Consider the following 18,645-nt stretch of genomic DNA (forward strand, 5'->3'; position numbering starts at 1 on the left):
CAATTAAATATCGACAATAATTCATACATTTAAGCTTTTCAAAAGCTAGCAAATAGCAAGCGACTACACGATTCTTTGTGACAGAATAGATATATTTAAACGTTTCAACGAAGAGCATTCTAAAGCAAAGCATCTTTTAATTTGCAAATTTGGCCAAAAAACCATAAAGCCAATACAAGGTAGAACACACTTATAACATGCAGGTGTCATTTTTACCGGTGGCATTAGCAAATATTGAACGCAGAACCATTAAATTTTTAATTTTAAAAAGATTTATATGTGATTTCTATTACGTTGATGGTGCCATTATCGCTGCCCCAGCAGAAGTAGCCTATTGAGTGGCAACACGACCGTACATGAGTCTATAGGTACCTCGGAATTAAGTTTAGCTACTGAAAATATACTGTACCTCAGCACAGCAGACTGATAGTGCCATTATCACTGGCCAGTAGCAGTAACCTATTAAGTGGTAACACAGCCATACACGTCAGAACTCCTCTGAACGTGTCAGACCGTAGCTTGGTGCTGGAAAAGCTGGCGTCTTGAGATAGTGACGTGTGAACTCCGATGCGATTGTTTGTGGTGCCCGATATTAACTCTTTGTAGTACACTGAGAGACAATGGACGGGTTCTGTGCTGCCTCTGTGAAGGGAAAAAAAAGTTATTTTATTATAGGCTGAGTCGTACAGTATTTCGAACCATTAGAACTAGCAAGTAGTACTGTTCTGTAGCTTAATATTTCTTGTTGAAAATCCAAATAAATAGAGGTAAATAAATAAATGATACAGAAGCATGTACCTTGACAAAGAAATACAAGCTGTTGATTTGCATCCGTGCCATATTCAAGGACGTAATTATGCTAATGATTCTCGACCAATTTTTTTGTTGATTTGTCAACAAAAAAATTAGTACGTTTTTTTTTCGGAACTCATCATCATGTCATCTGGCCGTATTTAAACTTGGCGCATGTGTTGCTGGCCTTAAAAACGTGCTGCGCCCTCACACAAACGCAAACACAAAGAATAGGTACGCAACGATCATTCATAAATCTCATTCATAAAATTGGATTACTTCTGAAATACTACGACATTACAAAAAAAGCAGTGCATGTTAGCTTTTTCCCGTCTACTGTAATTACAATCGATTATTTACGTATTTTATGTCCTCCTCCTGAAATATGGCACAAATGCAAATCAACACCTTGTATAATGTGTAAATTAAATCAATTATTTAAACTCTTACTTGAGATGAGCTATGAGTTCTCCATCGTCAGGCCTCCAGAGCGCAGTGACCTGATCCAATCCGGAGCTCAGTAGCCTGTGGTCGTCTACTGTTGCTAGTCTCAATACCTGATATAGAAAAAAATAAACTGCATTACAACAAATGTTGCATCACTTTGAGATTGCGCAATATTGCGCAAAATATCAATATTTGCGCAATGTTGCGCTTAAATTGCGCAAAACTGTAAGTTATGCGCAATTTGATTATACATTAATTTTACATGTATAGTCTGATTTTTAATTCGAGTCAGTAAAATGACAGGGGCAACTGTCACTTTCACAAAAAAGGGTGACCCACTACAATAGTGATGTTCCACAATCGATCGACTTAGAAGTTTAGTCATGATTTTAGTCCTGCCAATAACAAAAAAAAATATATAATAACAGTATTTTATGTAATATTTAATTACATGTTTTCAGTTTAATTTCCGTAAATTACATATTTATGTAATTTGATATTAATAAAAGAATTTAATGTATGTACAAATAAATAAATGAATGTAATCTAGACTAACTTTTAATTCTCGATTTAAAAATCTCGATTTTCCACATGACTATTTATTTGGGACCCTATTTTTTTAAAACTGTGCAACACTGGAAATGTCATTTTACTGACTCGAATTAAAAATCAGACTATAAAAGAATAACGAGTCGCAGTTTTTTAACACAAATGTTATCCTAAGTCAGTATTTCCAGAAAACATTGAGTGTATGTGTACCTCTCCATCATGAGCTCGCCAGGTGGCGATGGTGAGTCCAGTCCGCAGGTCGGTGACGGCTACGTGTCCGCTCGCTAGCCCACACGCCGCCCAGCCGCCGGATGAACACACACACATGCAGCGGATGAACGTCGTCGCGCTCATTGGTAACTGTATGTATATTATGTAAAAACTTAGATATAACTTGATATGCTATATGTGTAGCTTTAACTAATTGAAACAGCCAACACTATCGATTATAGTGAGTGAGGAAAACCCCCGATTAACGCTGCCGCTAACGTGTGTGAGAAATGGAAACTAGACAGACTTTTCAGAGATCCAAGTTTTAATGCACATAAACTTTTTGTAGAATTTTCAGACATTAACGCTTTTATGACCTAAATACCACTCATTATGATATTTTTACCACAATATAAGATATAGTTACCTTGAGTTCATGCGAGGTGTGCGGCGAGCGAGCGTCGATGACCCGCAGCGTGGCGTCCGTGGTGGCCGCCAGCACCGCGGCCGACGGGCCCGCCAGGGTACGCACTATGCTTACTGGGGACTTTAAGTTGTCCAACTGATGACATAAAGAAAGAAAAAACATTTCTTTTAATATTCAAAAAATTTGAACAAAAGTAAACAATTCATAGCATCTCCAAAAATATACGACACTGCTGTGCTTGAAAACGCGGTGAGAGTATAGGCAAATAGCCCCCGCTTAGGGGAGGCAGCAGTCTAGCAGTGGACGTTTTTCGGCTGTCATGACGAAATTATTTGGACGTGCAATAACTGGAGACTCGAACCACAATACCTCCAGTCTCGAACCAATGAAACTTAAAAACGCGCAAGAACACTCCGACAAAAGTTTTTGTTTTCTTGTTTAAAATTATGATGAAGTCCAAAAAAATCTCTTCAATATAAATACCTGTGAAACCACACTCTCCATGAAGGGATCCCATATATGGACGACAGAATCAGTTGACACCGCCAGACGTAACGACTCTAGGAACGTGAGCGATAGAACGCCTTTCTTGTGGCCTGTGTAGGTCCAGTTACATTGTGTGGTCGCGTTGCCGTCGCCCTGAGGATACACATAAAAGATGAGATTTAATCATTTTTTATATAGATATTTGATAATGGTAAAATACCTAGGTAAATAAATTATTTTGAATAAAAATGTATGTGAATTAAATTATTGCGCAGAAGGCAGGCCTAAAAAAACTCCTGCCCTGGTATGGTAGAACAAACACCCCAACACGCTTCAGTCTGTTTGATTTAAAGAACCGGGATGCCAGAGCTAAGTAGTTTTCTTTATTTTTATTTTATTTATGTGAAGTTTGACACTGTGGTGTAATTATAGAAAGGGCAAGTCAATGCAAAGATGGACAGTATAAATTGGCCTTTCTCGCCAAAATAACAGTGAGTAATTTTGAATTTTTATGTGTCTTAAATAGATGCCTAATGGAAAAAAATATAAATAACAAAAACCCACCTGATTCCTCAAAGACCACAGCCTCACAGTTTTATCTTTCGACCCGCTCATAAAACTGTTCTCATTATCCAGGCAGTGTATACTCTTGACGGAGTGCGTGTGTCCCACGAATGTCTGCAACTTGATCTGTTTCAAGTTGAACCGGGTTTCTTTATCTGATCGACCGATTTCATGCTCCCAGTAGATTAGCCAGTCGCCTCGTAAGTGTCTGTGAGGGAAATGATGTATTTTTGCTATCAAAGAAGTTTATTATATTAACGACGATGTGGGTTTTTGTATGAATTGAAAAATTTGGCAATTATTTAGATCATTTCTTAATCTAGAGGAAAAGTAAGTCATTACTTTCTGCAACTTTTTTTTGAGCATGTTTTTGACAAAATATGGGATAATTTTAAGGATTTTTTGCATAAATAAGTTTTCCAAGTTATGTATGTAGATAATATTCATTATTATTTACACTAATTTTATATAGTGAATGAACATAAATTCACCAACAAAGCGACTTTACACAATGTATATCGACAAAGAATCTACATATAAACTACATAAAATAGTGCCTTTGTACTTGATTTTCCCACTTTTCTTCTTGTCGCATTAACTGTGTGCAGAAACCACTACATACACCGTATTAAGAATTCAAACTTACCTATTACTCCTAACGCCATTATCAGCCTTATACGCCACGACATCGAACCCATGACCCTGAGGCCCATTCCCAACGTCACACGCATCACTAGCGACATCTATCCTGTTGCCCACAAGGGTCACATTGGACCCAAAGCTGTTGGAACTGGAGATATGGTCCATAATGACCTCAGGCTTGGTAGTAGAGTAATCGGTCTTTCGGTTTAGTGGTTCGTCGCTGAAAGATGGTTGGACCCGTTTGTCGGGACGAATTTGGAAGGGAGAGCTGTGAAAGTTAAATTATTGGTATAAACTTATTTAAAAGTGAGTGTTGTAGGTTAATGTTGCTACGGTTTTAAAAGCTGAAGAAAATGTATAGGTTACATTGGTATTATCTGCAATGGTTTCAAAACCCCTACAAAATAAAGGATTTTTTTTGAGCCTTCAACGCGACTAAATAGATTGTTTGTAGTTTTGGTTAATTAAAAGTTGTGGTGTTTAAAAAGTCTTCTAATCTACACAGGCATCTTATATTAGGAATCACTAATCCGGTTCGAAAAATTATTTCAGTTTTACATAGACCATTTATTGAGAAAGGTTTAACAGGCTACTTTTGATCTGTATGCTGGAAGTAGTTCCCTAAAAAAGCGACAGAAATCGCTGACGGAAGCTAGATAATTTATATTTAGAATAGTATATTGTAATATAGTGAAATTATAAATACTTTACTTACCTAACAGCATGGCTATGTTCATATTTCCTGCACAATGCCCGTACAGTATCAATGTTCTTGAGGCATCGCTCCATGGTCTCCGATCCTATGAACTTGGCGAACGTGGTGTATGCTCGGTGCGCTAGCTCCTCGTCGAATACCATTAGCAGTTCCTCTTGGGCCTGAAAATGTGGCATTTATTATTTTAAGACTAAAAAGTTCGTTTGTTCGAAAAAATTGTGGAAAACCTAAAAAAATTGCATGTGTAGGTAGTGTACATTTTCAGACGCCGTTCATATACCTCTATGTCTAGTGTGAGGTAATCTTACAAATCGGGCGCTTTATTCGATAACATATTGCAAACCTCTTGCCTACCGTAAGAAACCATCGATTAAAATGTCACCATTACCTATCTTAATAACAATAATAACATCTTAGCCTATTATCGGTCCCAGCCATTATCCTAACTAATATTATAAACTAGCTTTTGCCCGCGACTTCGTTCGCATGGAATAGTGACTTCCGGCATATTTTTGGTTTGTACCAATAGATGGCGCTATATGTCCGGAATAAATTTTATTTTTTTTTTAAATAAAAACTATCCTATGTCCTTTCTCAAGTTCCAAACTATGTCTGTACCAAATTTCACACAAATCGGTTCAGTAGTTTAGGCGTGAAGAAAAGACAGACAGACAGATAGACAGACAGACAGACAGAGTTACTTTCACATTTATAATATTAGTTAGGATACGAAAGTAACTCTGTCTGTCTGTCTGTCTGTCCTTTCTTCACGCCTAAACTACAGAACTGATTTGTTTGAAATTTGGTAGACATAGTTTGGAACTTGAGAAAGGACATAGGATAGTTTTTATTACAAAAAAATTGAAAAATAAATTTTATTCCGGACGTATAGCGCCATCTATTGGTCAAACCTAAAATCTGCCGAAAGTCACTATTCCACGCGAACAAAGTCGCGGGCAAAAGCTAGTTCTAATATAAAGAGATCAGCAGGTTGCATGGGACATACTACTACCTCTATAGTGCACCAGTATTTACGCAGACACGGGAGGTGTATTCTGCACTCACTATTCCTTCACTATAAAAGCCTGATGAGCGATTGGTCGGAAATCCTTGCCTAGTTAGATAGATACTAACCGTTAACCTAGTAGTATCATGTGGATGTTCAGACACATCGGGCGGGGTACAGGCGAGGTCGGGTAAGTCTGCGCGAACCACTCGTCCGTCTTGTACGCGCCACTCTGCCGTCGTGCCGTCACGACATAGCTCTAGGAATCCTTCGGGCTTCGAGTCTGTCGATTCTTGATCCGAAGACTACAGAGAAAAAATAATTTTATTAAATAAAATTCTTAACATAGATAAAGTATCTCGGCACTATATGAGGAATATCACAATCATACCTTTTCAGGCGTACTTTCTTCTTGTTTCGGCCAGTTTTCGGTCTTTCCAGTCGCTTTATCAAACGCCAAGAAGAATCTGCAACATTCACAATATTTTCCGATTTAGATCAATCGTATCGCTAAGTATATTTTGACCAAATGGTCTTCAAGCATACTGAAAGTCACATTCTTACAGCTAGTATTAACTTTCCTGTGTTTTGGAAAGCACGATAATTTGGTGGGTACTGGCAGTCACTTGAACATTTTTAACAGTCGTTACTGGTAATTAGAAGCCAGAAAGTCTGACAACTAGGCTTACAAACAGTTATCGGGTTGGCCGGGTTGCGGTTGAGGTCAGACAGGCAGTCGCTCCATGTAAAACACTGGTACTCAGCTGCATTTGTTAAACTGGAAGCCCATCCCATCATATTTGGGCAAAGTCTATTCAGATGATGACTCACCTCTGTAAAGCCGGTACACATAGATGCCTCCTCGTCATCTCAGGCCCGATCCTAACTGCTAGCACATGTAGGGCGTCCAACAGTTTCCTAGTGAGGGAACATCTTGCGGCTGCCCCACTTGGGTACGAACAACGAGTGGTGGAGGCTAGGCGGAGAGCTGGTTGCAGGATAGTTTTGAGGAATGTGTCCTGGAATATATGGGTTGTGTTAATGTTACCCTAGAATGCTTTGAACATGAAAACATAAAAGATTTTCACAATGCTGACTTTACTAATAGCACTAAGTATGCTAGTTAGGGAGCCAGTCTGTCAATCGCTTGTAACACCGAACCGTAGGCGCACGTAGGAAATATATACCTACTATGTTTGCATATTACCGTCTTATTTACTTAATCCCAAATCAATGACCCTGAATTTTATATATAGCAATAAATAGTGGTGTGGTGTATAGGTATACAAATACATAATATACAGTAACACCTTCAGGTTCATATTGCTGAATACCTTTTGGGCTAACACTACTGTACTATTCTGGAAATTAATACTAATCAGTAGCAAAATCTTTCATTTCAGTTTTATGAAGTCGTTTTTTTAATGATTCGCTTACCTGCAACTGCTCCATAAGTTTAACATCAGACATATGCGGCAGTAAATACTTGACTAACTGCAGACACGCGACCACGCCGCCCTCTAGCGGCGCGGACAGGCGACGGCGGCACGACGCGATCAGCTCTCCCATGTGCGGGAGGTATTGGAAGATTATCAGCTGCTCGCCGTACATTGCTGGCACACACAAATGTTAACTATAGCATTAAGTTTATCCGTCGTACCACAACAACTTTTAAACGTTAGTTTAAGACTTGTCTAAAAAAAGTCAGATTATAACGTTGAAATAAGGTCCATTTTGCAGCCACATTTTTTTAGACAAGTCTTAGACACATGTTTAAGTTTTTGTAGTAAGACCATATTTTTAATTAATTATATTTATATTATAATTTTTAATATATTTTTTTTGTTTCAATAATTTAACTTTTAGGTAACTACACTATTCCCGAGTGAGATTTCGCCAAAGATGGGATGAAGTACTGTACGGTTTCCGTACAATGACTCGGTTGCTGACTATGCGACCTCAATTTACTTTAATATAATTCTTCAATTTAAACTTAGTTGACATTTTTCACTCATCGCGATTGGCACGGTGGGCAGCGAATTTATAACTATTTGTGACTTTAATAAATAAACTATTTCAAGTGATCTGCCGTGTTTTACCGTCAACTCAACTTAACTACAATCAACATACTAGCTCTGAGCCATACAAGTACCCCGAAACGCGATTGGAGCCGCAGAAAACAGCCAGCCATAAATATAACAAAATATTTTAAACACTTACCAACAATAGAAGTGAGGCACTTGATGACCTTCATCGCATTCCTATCCCCCACCACTCTACTATTCACTATTGATATCTCATCGAACTCGTCTTTCTCCTCACTATCCCAAGGCGCCAAGTTATCTTTCCCAATATAACACAACGTCAGCATCTTCAGCAAATTCCTCGTAATATACCTGCAAGTAAGTACGGGGCCTAATCTATGAGCCAACCATATCAAACTCTCGGAGCTCATATCCGAAATCTTAGAACTATTCGGGTCTTTGAAACCTGAAAAATCATCATCATTCATACTTCTAGAAGCTTTAGAATTCTCCACATGTCTCCCTAAGTCCAAGTTCACTTGAGGATCATGAGACTTTCTTCGTAACTCCACTTCTTCAGAATCGTCTTCTTCGGCAAAGTGTAAATAACTCGTGAACATCGGTTTGGTAGGAATTTCTATGACGGGGGATGTAGGCTTGTTAGCTGGTGTTATAGTTTCGTGATTTTGATCTTTATTGCTAAGAGCATGAGGTTCTTTTTGCGCTGTGTTGTTCGGCGTAAAATATTTCGCCGATATTGGTGAAACATGATCTATCGAAGGTGATGGAGTATGTATATTATTCTCTTGCGTAGTATTAGAGTTGTAAGAGTCAATAGACTCAGCGGGAGACTTGCTTCTGCTACTTCTACTAGGAAGCCTATCCTTATCAGTTTCGAAGTGAAACAATTCATTTTCGCTTCTGTTATCGCTGTCCTTCTCTTTCAAACCTTCGTTCGCCTCAGTTTTTTCGACACTAGGAGTGGTGACGTGTTCCGATCCGTATGAAGTGTCTGGTGAAAATATGTCAGTGTTGGACGATAAAGCATTCTTTACATTATCATCTGAATATCGAGGCTTTTTGTTTGACAAGGCTTTATTGTGGCACAGATGGCCAGGAGACCCGACTTCTTCCGTCACATCTTTGTAACCACCGACTGCTTCAACTAAATGTTGGGTAAAATTGTCTAAGAAGCACTGAAGACCTAATCTCACCATCAATTGAAGAAGGAATATATTGTGATAGAGTTTCACGAACTTCTGCTTATTTGATACACCCCCAGCTAGAGTTAAACTATCCACATCTGTCAACTTATGCTGATCAGGTTTATCGACAGCAAAATCATCATCTTCGTACAAATTCAGAATATGTTTAAGCAGCTTTTTCCTCGTCTCTGCGGGACCTAAGGCTTTGCTCACAGTGTCAAATAAGTACCACGCGGCTAATACTGATGTGTCCTTATTCTGTAGTAATTCTACGTAATGAGATAGGAATATATCTAGCACATCGAACTGATTGTAGCAATTCACTTGGTTTAGTAGAACGTCTAGGTGTGTGGCACAAGCCTGAACTTTCCCTTCAGCGATTTTCTGATTAAAGTATAATTTTGTTTTATCTACATTTTGGTACTTTTCACATTGAACACCGTCACATTCATACATGTATAATATATTTAGTTCAGTGCTCGTGAGATCATATTCATGCAGTGTATTTAATAACTTGTATAAAATATTAAAGCTTTGAGGGAATGGTATTAAGTGTTGCATCAATAACGGTTGTAGTAGTTGCGCCGGAGTGGGTGCTGGCAACCCTTTATCGGTAACTAGAATCTTCTTTAACGGTTCCTCCTTTTTGGGCGTTAACTCATTCTTGTAAGATAAGCAAGGAGGTTGAACATTGAGAAGTAATGAGGCCACGTAACTAACACTTCTTGGTAACGCATTGAAGTTATGTTTTAACACAGTCCGGCAGTTATTGTATCGTTCTAAAAAGTTATCGGTGGGCGTTCTAAGCGGTCTCATGTATGTGTGAAGAAATATTTCTACGATCAAACACCCTATGACCAGCATGTCTTGCCGCCGACTTTCCGTCACAAATTGCTTGTAAATCGCCGCATCTGTCGTGTACCTAGTATTGAAAGTTCTATTCTTTCTTTCTTTGAGAACACTTTCTAAGTGAGCATCTTGTGTGAATTTCTTCAAATAACTTTGATCGTAGGACGCTAAGAACATGTGATTCGTAAACGCCGTATCATCAGACCCTTCTTTAGTGGATGTGGTACTATCTTGCCTCATATCCTGCTGTACTGGGTAAAGATTTAAGGTAGTAACATTTTCTCTATGTTTCTCTTTATCATCAGCTTTGGTGAAGAAGCATTTTGTTCGAAAATTGTCGAGGGATTCTATGGCCTGAATAGAGGCTACTGGGTTGAATTCTTTCGGGAGGTATATGACCCCTTTTCCTAGTTCTGATCTTTGGACCCTGTAGTGACGGGAGTGGGAGGAAGCTCGACCTTCGGAGACTGTATGGGAGTCTTCAAGACCTTGACTCTTGGATAGGGATCGAGCTCGACTGCTGCTCTTGTGTCGAGATCTGACGCGTTGGGGAGGTACGTTTAAGCGGGAAACGTGCTGAGGTAAGCTGGTAGATTCCTCTTCGTCATCCGAAATGTCGTCTGAACTGTCGTTTCTTAGGGCTTTTTCTGTGAACAAAATAAGTGTGTTTCAGTCATATATTCATTTTAAAGCTGACTGAATGTATATTTTAAAATAAAATATAATTCCTATGACACGGTTGATAGTAGAGGACTCAAAAAAATACTTAATGGAGATCGCACAAAACTTGTTACATCTACTTACAGCGGATTTCAATAACCTAACTATCTTGCTTTTTTTACCAGAGATAGAATTTTGACATCATTGAATTCTGCACGGCGCCGCCGCGACGCAGCCGCGTGTGCCCGTCCACCAGTGAGAGACATATGTATACATACTAGCATCCTTAGCCGCAGTCCAGTGCAGGCGGGGCGGCGCGGGGGGCAGCGCGCGGGCGGCGCGGGGCGGGTGGGGGGCACACAGCAGCTGCACGGCGCCGCCGCGACGCAGCCGCGTGTGCCCGTCCACCAGTGAGAGACATATGTATACATACTAGCATCCTTAGCCGCAGTCCAGTGCAGGCGGGGCGGCGGGGGCAGCGCGCGGGCGGCGCGGGCGGGTGGGGCACAGCAGCTGCACGGCGCCGCCGCGACGCAGCCGCGTGTGCCCGTCCACCAGTGAGAGACATATGTATACATACTAGCATCCTTAGCCGCAGTCCAGTGCAGGCGGGGCGGCGCGGGGGGCAGCGCGCGGGCGGCGCGGGGCGGGTGGGGGGCACACAGCAGCTGCACGGCGCCGCCGCGACGCAGCCGCGTGTGCCCGTCCACCAGTGAGAGGCATACGTTCTTAGCCTTTATGGAGGCTGGGCCTGATAGCCTGCAAAAAAGGAAATATATAAGAAATTAATAAATACTTTTTTTTTAAGTGAAAGAATGCTAAACTCTAAGATCACGTTCCCAACAGATTTGATAGACCTGATTCCGCAAAGGCATGTTTTGAATGCTAGCTGGCGACCGCATTTGCGGCGACAGCTTAACGAACGTCCAATCAAAAATGTAAACTTAAAACTCACTTGTATCCAAAAGTGATATCAATCCAATGGTGAAGGTTTTCCGACACATGTGTGCTCTCCAATGCTTCCCTGTGTTTCGTTATGAAGTCTTCCACACACGTGGCCCATGATGGAATACCCAGATCCTAGAAACCAAATAGATAATGGAAGTTGTACGAAATTGCTAGCAATTTTCATGTCACAGGAAAATCGTAGAATTTTATATGTCATTTCAAACATAGTTAAATTCCACAAAGAATGTATGATGGAGAGGGAGAGGAGGATCAAGACTGAAGATAAAATTGATGGATTGCCTGAGAGATGACATAAATAAAAAGAAAGGAATAGAAGCAGAAAACATAATATTACAAATAAAATTGGGAACAGGGCAGAAAGAAGATTTTAGATGGGCGCTCATTCCTTTCTACTTCAACAGCTGGTGATTGGAGACCTAGAGGCAAGTGTATCTTAAAAGTAATCTAAATGTTGCTGTGCCCTAACAGGGTCCACAATTGTCCTTAGCTATTATAAGCCTCCTACCTTGTCAAAAAAACTTGTGGAACGCAAATAAATGATATAAATATGTCGAGAACATAACAACTGTATAATTACCGGCAAATCTTCATGAATGCTCTTAAAAACAGTAGGGTCAGTATAGAACTCAGGTATGCACTCGTCGGGCGTCCACTCCTGCATGCGTTGCACCGACGCGGGGTACTCAGCTGGCACCCATTTGTTCCTCACGTATTTACATAGGACCTCTTTTGGTGTTCTAGAAAAAATAAAGGATAATTATTTATTTATTTCAAAAAAAAATCACATTAAAACTTTAATACATTTCTTATGTATTAAAGTTTAAAATTGAATTTTATTTGAAATACATAATACAATGTATCAGTTTTAATGTGTTCCATTTTCAAGTAATTCTAGAAAAAAGATTGCCCAAAATTATTCTTAAAAATAAAAGCGAAACTTGTCACACCAAAGTTAAACAAAAAAAATGATGATCAAGTTATCGCGAACGACTAGACAGTCAAATTAAATATGTTAAGGTAGTTAGGGTACCCAAAAAACAACCCTATTACCCTATACTTAAGTCTCATTTTCACAAACCTGCGCGCCAAATAGACGTAGCACGTAATATCAGAGAGGGCGTCGGAAACGTGATGCGGTATCTGATCGGTGCAGCTGCTGACGTCATATGTCATGTCGAGCTGTCTGTCGCCCTTGTTCAGCCAGTACTTGGATTTGCTGAGATTGCGAAAGTTCCTGCTAATCTTAAGCCACCCAAAAACAGACTCTATTACCCTACACTTAAGTCTCATTTTACACAAACCTGCGCGCTAAATAGACGTAGCACGTAATATCGGAGAGGGCGTCGGAAACGTGATGCGGTATCTGATCGGTGCAGCTGCTGACGTCATATGTCATGTCGAGCTGTCTGTCGCCCTTGTTCAGGCGGTACTTGGACTTGCTGAGATCGCGCCAGTTCCTGCCTGGAAGTGGGACACGGGTATTTAATGGTGAATGATATTATGATTACAATATAGGACCTGTTTTCTTGAAATATATATTTTATAGTTAGAATGATTTTGTAATTGAACAATGCCAAAGTTGTGATTGTGACTCATGAATATGAGAAAGTTATGTTCCTGTATGTTTGTCATATAAAAGGATACAATTGGAGGCCTTTTGTTCTAATTAAATTCAATTAAAATGCATAAATAACAAAGCAATTAACCTCGTAACTGAGTGTTATCTACTAGAAAAATATAGCATGTAAAAAAGCAGCTTTCAATTAGTAGATAATTGTACATTTATATACGAGTGCTAAGAGAACACTAAGCCCACATAAAGTTAATTATAAAAATACTAGAAAAACCACACGAACATAAACTGCATCCTTAAACTGCACATTAAAAGTTTATTTACCTACAATGCCTAGAGATAATTGTCGACCATGTGTTCAATAGATAACAAAATATGAATCACAATACACTCATTTTTATCAAACAAACACATTACTACAAATGTTTACCTCAACTCAATGGATTGTGTGAACAATGATACACAAAGATGACAAACTGGAAGAGAAAACAAATGCAACAAGAAACATAGACTTACCACATCTAGATGAGAAATCAGTCACCCATGGAACCATAAAATGAGCCTGGGGATCATTGGCAGATCTTCCAGCCAACATATTCAGGTGTAGAAGATAGTCCAGGTTGGATATCCGGCCTCTCACCCAAAGCATACACAGCTTTTCTAACTGGACTGCCTCTTTTCTCCAACACCACTCCTCCCCCTTTTTACTAGGTGGTCCTTGACTGATTGCAGGAGTAGTCTGCTTACTTCTATTATGCTCAATAATCAAAGAGGCATCCAAACAATGTATATTGTTTGTTATCATAGGCACCACTTGGATCCACAAGTTCTCAGACAAATAAATATCTTCAAGAGTAAGCATGCCTATACTTAATCCTCTGTCGCTCATAGCCTTTGATAAATTCAACAACTGGTACACAATAAACAAACCTCGGCTGTAATTCATGTCTATTAAATTAGGGCTGAAATTCAAACAATCTAGAAGAGTATTATCATATTGACCTCTGTACACTATGAAGAAGTTATTGTCTGTTTCTATAGTAAACATAGCTGCTAGTAGGTTGCCATGAGTTTCATACATTTTTAGGACATGCTTATTAGGTATAATCTCTTTGTACTCTATATGCTTGCCAGTTGCATCACACTTAACTCTAATTATATTACATCCGTACAAGCGCAGCACGACCTCGGACATGAGCTGGTCATGCTCCAATAGATTCACTATGGTACTTTCCTTGCTGCCTTCATTATTCTGACAGTACTTCTTATAAGATTCTTTCCATAATGTTCTTTGGTTACTTTGTGAGACATATTGAAGCAGTTGAGAGAATGTGAGGGGAGTATCGTTCGTGTTCTCGTTGAGTTTGTATCGAGGCAGAGGAAGAACCTTGGATACTTTTTTACTCAACACCTATAATACAAAAACATTTTATAATTTAAAGGTTGGTCAAACAACAAAATTACGGTTAAAACTATATTATTGAATATGTACATACCCTCATAAATATTTTTCGCCACGGATAAGGTACACTTTCACCAGGTTGCAAGGTAAAATCTACATTGTTTAGCGAGGTATCTATTTCGAGGTTCTTTATCCATTTCTTCAGCCAGCTCGTGTGGACGACGACGGAGTAAAGGCCAGGTGAGGCAGCGGGGAATATATTCTTATTACTTATACCTAATTCCTTAACTATATAATCCATGTCTAAAATAATAATGATGTTTTGTTTTGTTTTGTTGCGTACAAAACTGAAGTCATTATCAATTTTGACATTGGTTTATGATTGACGTCTAAGCGATTAGTTGCCAGATTTCATAAATGAAAATAACGTGGTCCATAAATCAATAATGTTGCCTGACTTCATATTATCTTTCCCGGTCTTGTCGACTTTTTAATTAGGGTTATTGGCATCAATCATGTCTAACTGGATGTAGCTGAGTAAGTAACGCTGTTTTACACAGAGCGACTGTCCATCTGACCACCTCAATCCAGTTACCCAAACAGTGCCCCTTAAAGATAAGGCTGTCTTTTGACTACGTCGCGCCAGTAATTTAATGTGCCTTCCGAAGCACTAAAGGACAAGTTGGGATAAGTGGTCGCAACCCATCCACAGAACAACCGCGATTATTTAAGGATCTTATAAAAAACGACCACTTTTTCTTAATATCTTTAATAAAAGATTGTGTATAACAATACATAGTACAATATTGCTTATTTATTATTTTTAACATTTATTATGGTGTATAACACCTAGGAATGTTAAGGCACTATTTTGGCTGTTTTACAACATCAGCACTCAAAATTGGCTATTAGTCTATATATGATTTATGCTTTATCACAACAGTAATTGGTCCTTGTATACAACATTCATGGAATAAAATATACTTATTTCTAACAACATGCATTAACAACTCAAAACATAATATGGAATAATGAAAAATTGCTATATGAATAATACCTATGTAGGTAATAAATTGTACTATTTTCTACTCAAGTTTTCCAGAAACTCTCTTCAAGTAGCATTTCCACAGAGTATCCTTGTAAATGACTGCTTGAGCTTCCGGACTCTTTGCTGCCACAATGCCTCTTCCTACCACAATGACATCTCCACCTTTTTCTAAAATCACCTTCTCTGGAGTGTTGTACACCTGACCCAGGTCATCCTTACTGCTCTCCAGCTGAACTCCTGGAGTCAGCTGTATGAGTCCAGGGTCCTTGAAGGTGTCTTTATTTTGACAAACAAATCCAGTTATCAGTTCTGGGTACTTAGATGCCATTGACACTGTTGCATCTCTGTACTCTGGTGTTATTAGATTTCCCTGGGAACAAAAATAAAAAGGTAAATTACAATTATATCTACAACAATCCAAATAATATACCTTAATTGTATGGATATAAAAGAAAATTTACCTCACTGCTCATTTCAGCCAGTAAAAAGACACCCCGATTGACACCATTCGGTGAATTCAAGGCTTTGAGTATCCCCTCACCAGGCAAAGAATGGGCAGTCACACAGTCAGCCCAGTCTCCTACTTTGTACAACCCTTTAGAATACTGCAAAGACACAGTATGCCCAATATCAGCATACTTTCTATCTTCTAGAATTAAAAAGTTAAATCTGTCTGCCAGTTGCTTGAGTCTGGTGATGAAATCAGTGCTGTAGTCTTCAATAATGTCTGCATGAGTTTTTACTAAGCAGACATGCTCTCCAACCTTTTCTAAAAGATCTAGGATCTTTATCGTAGATGTCATGTCTACTGAGAGGCATAAGTTGGTCTTCTTGGTGGCCATAATGTTGAACAGCTGTTTTGCGACACCATTTTTGGCGAGTTCTGCACGCTTCTCATAAGTCAGAAGGATTCTGTCCAATGGTTTATCTGTAAAATTAAACAAATTATTAGTAAAATGGGAATGTACTAAATAAGCTACCACAAATATTTGCTAATGTTTAATACTTACCAATAACAGGAGCCTGGGTCTCCTTCAAGTAATTTTTAACTTTTCTGACCATTTCTTCTGTAATCTTATTATTTTTAACCAAGATATCAATCAGAGATGACATGGAAAACAATGATTTGATTTGTACATCATCAGCTGCAAGATTATTGCTGCCTCCTTGTTCTCTGTCTAGGATGATAACCGCATCGGTGACAATCAGACCTTCTTTGCGTAAATCTCTTACAGTTTCGAGTACACTGGACCCTGAGGTGACAACGTCTTCAACGATGAGGCACGTCTGGCCAGCCTTGTAGTGTCCTTCAATAGATTTCTTGGTTCCGTAAGCTTTTGTTTCTTTACGTCTCATGAGCATGGACTTCTTGGTCAGTACACTCAGTATCGTGGCAATGGGCAGAGCAGTGTACGGCACACCGCACAGGTGATCATACTTCAAATCTTTCATTGCTAGTTCCAGTAAGAGATTCGATATGGACTCCTGGAAATTAAAGTAAGTTTTTAATGTAATAATGTATCACATAACTTTTAATTTTTTAAAGTAATACAACTCATACAACTTCTTATAATGCTGTCTCAAAAAATAACTGAACAAAACTTTTCCATTTTAAATATATATTGAAAGGGTCCAGAGTCTAGAATATACGGTAGTGTGTTAAGTAGTAGGAACAACAACAGGAAACATACCATTACATCTGGGTAACTAACTATAACCCTCAAATCAAAATAAACAGGTGTTTTGATGCCGCTCTTCGTTGTAAACTCTCCAAACTTCACGGCATCTATTGAAAAGAGCTTAACTGCCAGGTCGACGAGTTTTTTATCGTGAGACATTTTTAGTTAGATTTATTATTCAAATCAGAGTAACACGTGAAATTCCTTAAAAACTCGCGCGCGGCCAAGTGCTACCTACGAAGTTTACTTTTTGACAGTTTTTGATTGACATTGACTTTTGATTGATTGATTAGCCTTTTCTCGATGTTGCTACTTTTTTACAACACTATTCTTCTACACAGTCATATTATTCAACTTAAACCTCAGGGATTTTTCGCAGATTTCAGTTCTCACCAAATTCTGCTACTGATAACAACGATCTACATAAGAATCAAAAAAACACAAAGAGAGATTTTGCTAGGCTGAAATCTATATCTAAACTCATCTAAACTGTTGAGCTAGTGATGAACTTTGTAGCATCATTTCTTTCTTCCCGCCAGTGGAATCTAAAACCATAATGAGAGTCAATTAAGGAAATGTATAAGATGTACAAAGTGTTAGGAATTTATAGTCTATGACATTTAAAAATGTAGGGTTTGTTGGTCTATGAAAAAGAATGACTGTGGTGTGAATTGTCATGATGTAAAAACCAGTGAGAACAATGTTATAATTCCTAACAAAATGTGATTGTATTTCTTTAACTATTAATAAAGACTTTCAAGAATACCAGAAGTTTGAATACCTACAATAGGTTATGGGCCCAGAACGCCCGAGAAGAAAAAATTAAAAACCGGGATTGGGTAATGAAAAACCCAACATGAAAAACAAGTGAAAAAAACTAAAAAACAGTAATAACAAGGAAGAAAATAAAAAACGGTGAAAAACTAAAAAATGGAAAAACCTGAGATAATACAGATAGAAAAATTAAAAGATGCGGAAACATTTTTATTGTGGAAATTTGAATTCAATATACACTTAAAAGCGGCAAATCTTGCAAAAACAATTGCACAAATAAAAGAAGATGACAAGAAAAGTGACTTCAGTATCAAAGATGCTCAGGTGCAAAGAATTATCATAAGCAGTATTGATAAGAAACTAAAAGGTCACATAATTAATTGCAACAGTGCACGTGAAATGTACGTAAAATTATGTGAAATATTCGAAGGTTCTGAGCAAAGAAACAAAGATGCCCTATTACAAGAGTTTTCACATATAAGAAACAGGACAGTCAATCGCTTTCCCAATTAATAAGCGAAATAGAAAATTTACAATTTCGTATAAATCAGCTAGGAACAAAAATAGATGATGAAATGGTCATATCCAAAATACTAAGCTGTTTACCAAATAATTTAAACTATT

The 18,645-nt window shown here is 38.5% G+C and overlaps 2 protein-coding genes across 2 annotated transcripts; both read right to left on the minus strand.

Annotated features, from left to right (window-relative positions):
* Nucleotides 1–374: 374 nt before the first annotated feature.
* On the minus strand, nt 375–14,914 carry LOC135118493 (WD repeat-containing protein 81-like). The gene is made up of 19 exons (XM_064040731.1): nt 14,615–14,914; nt 13,635–14,529; nt 12,847–13,006; nt 12,123–12,282; nt 11,532–11,656; nt 11,157–11,335; nt 8,059–10,563; nt 7,276–7,451; nt 6,670–6,857; nt 6,230–6,305; nt 5,967–6,143; nt 4,833–4,993; nt 4,122–4,385; nt 3,476–3,683; nt 2,909–3,064; nt 2,426–2,560; nt 1,999–2,148; nt 1,243–1,349; nt 375–642 (listed from the first exon to the last, which is right to left on the minus strand). Exons 1-19 carry the CDS (start codon nt 14,819–14,821, stop codon nt 411–413), a joined length of 6,261 nt encoding a protein of 2,086 aa, XP_063896801.1. The 5' UTR covers nt 14,822–14,914; the 3' UTR covers nt 375–410.
* A 359-nt stretch (nt 14,915–15,273) lies between these two features.
* LOC135118496 (uridine 5'-monophosphate synthase-like) lies at nt 15,274–17,483 on the minus strand. The gene is made up of 4 exons (XM_064040733.1): nt 17,260–17,483; nt 16,579–17,053; nt 16,030–16,496; nt 15,274–15,938 (listed from the first exon to the last, which is right to left on the minus strand). Exons 1-4 carry the CDS (start codon nt 17,404–17,406, stop codon nt 15,606–15,608), a joined length of 1,422 nt encoding a protein of 473 aa, XP_063896803.1. The 5' UTR covers nt 17,407–17,483; the 3' UTR covers nt 15,274–15,605.
* Between the last annotated feature and the right edge of the window lie 1,162 nt (nt 17,484–18,645).

Source organism: Helicoverpa armigera, chromosome 2 (assembly GCF_030705265.1).
Source record: "Helicoverpa armigera isolate CAAS_96S chromosome 2, ASM3070526v1, whole genome shotgun sequence".
NCBI lineage: Eukaryota > Metazoa > Arthropoda > Insecta > Lepidoptera > Noctuidae > Helicoverpa > Helicoverpa armigera.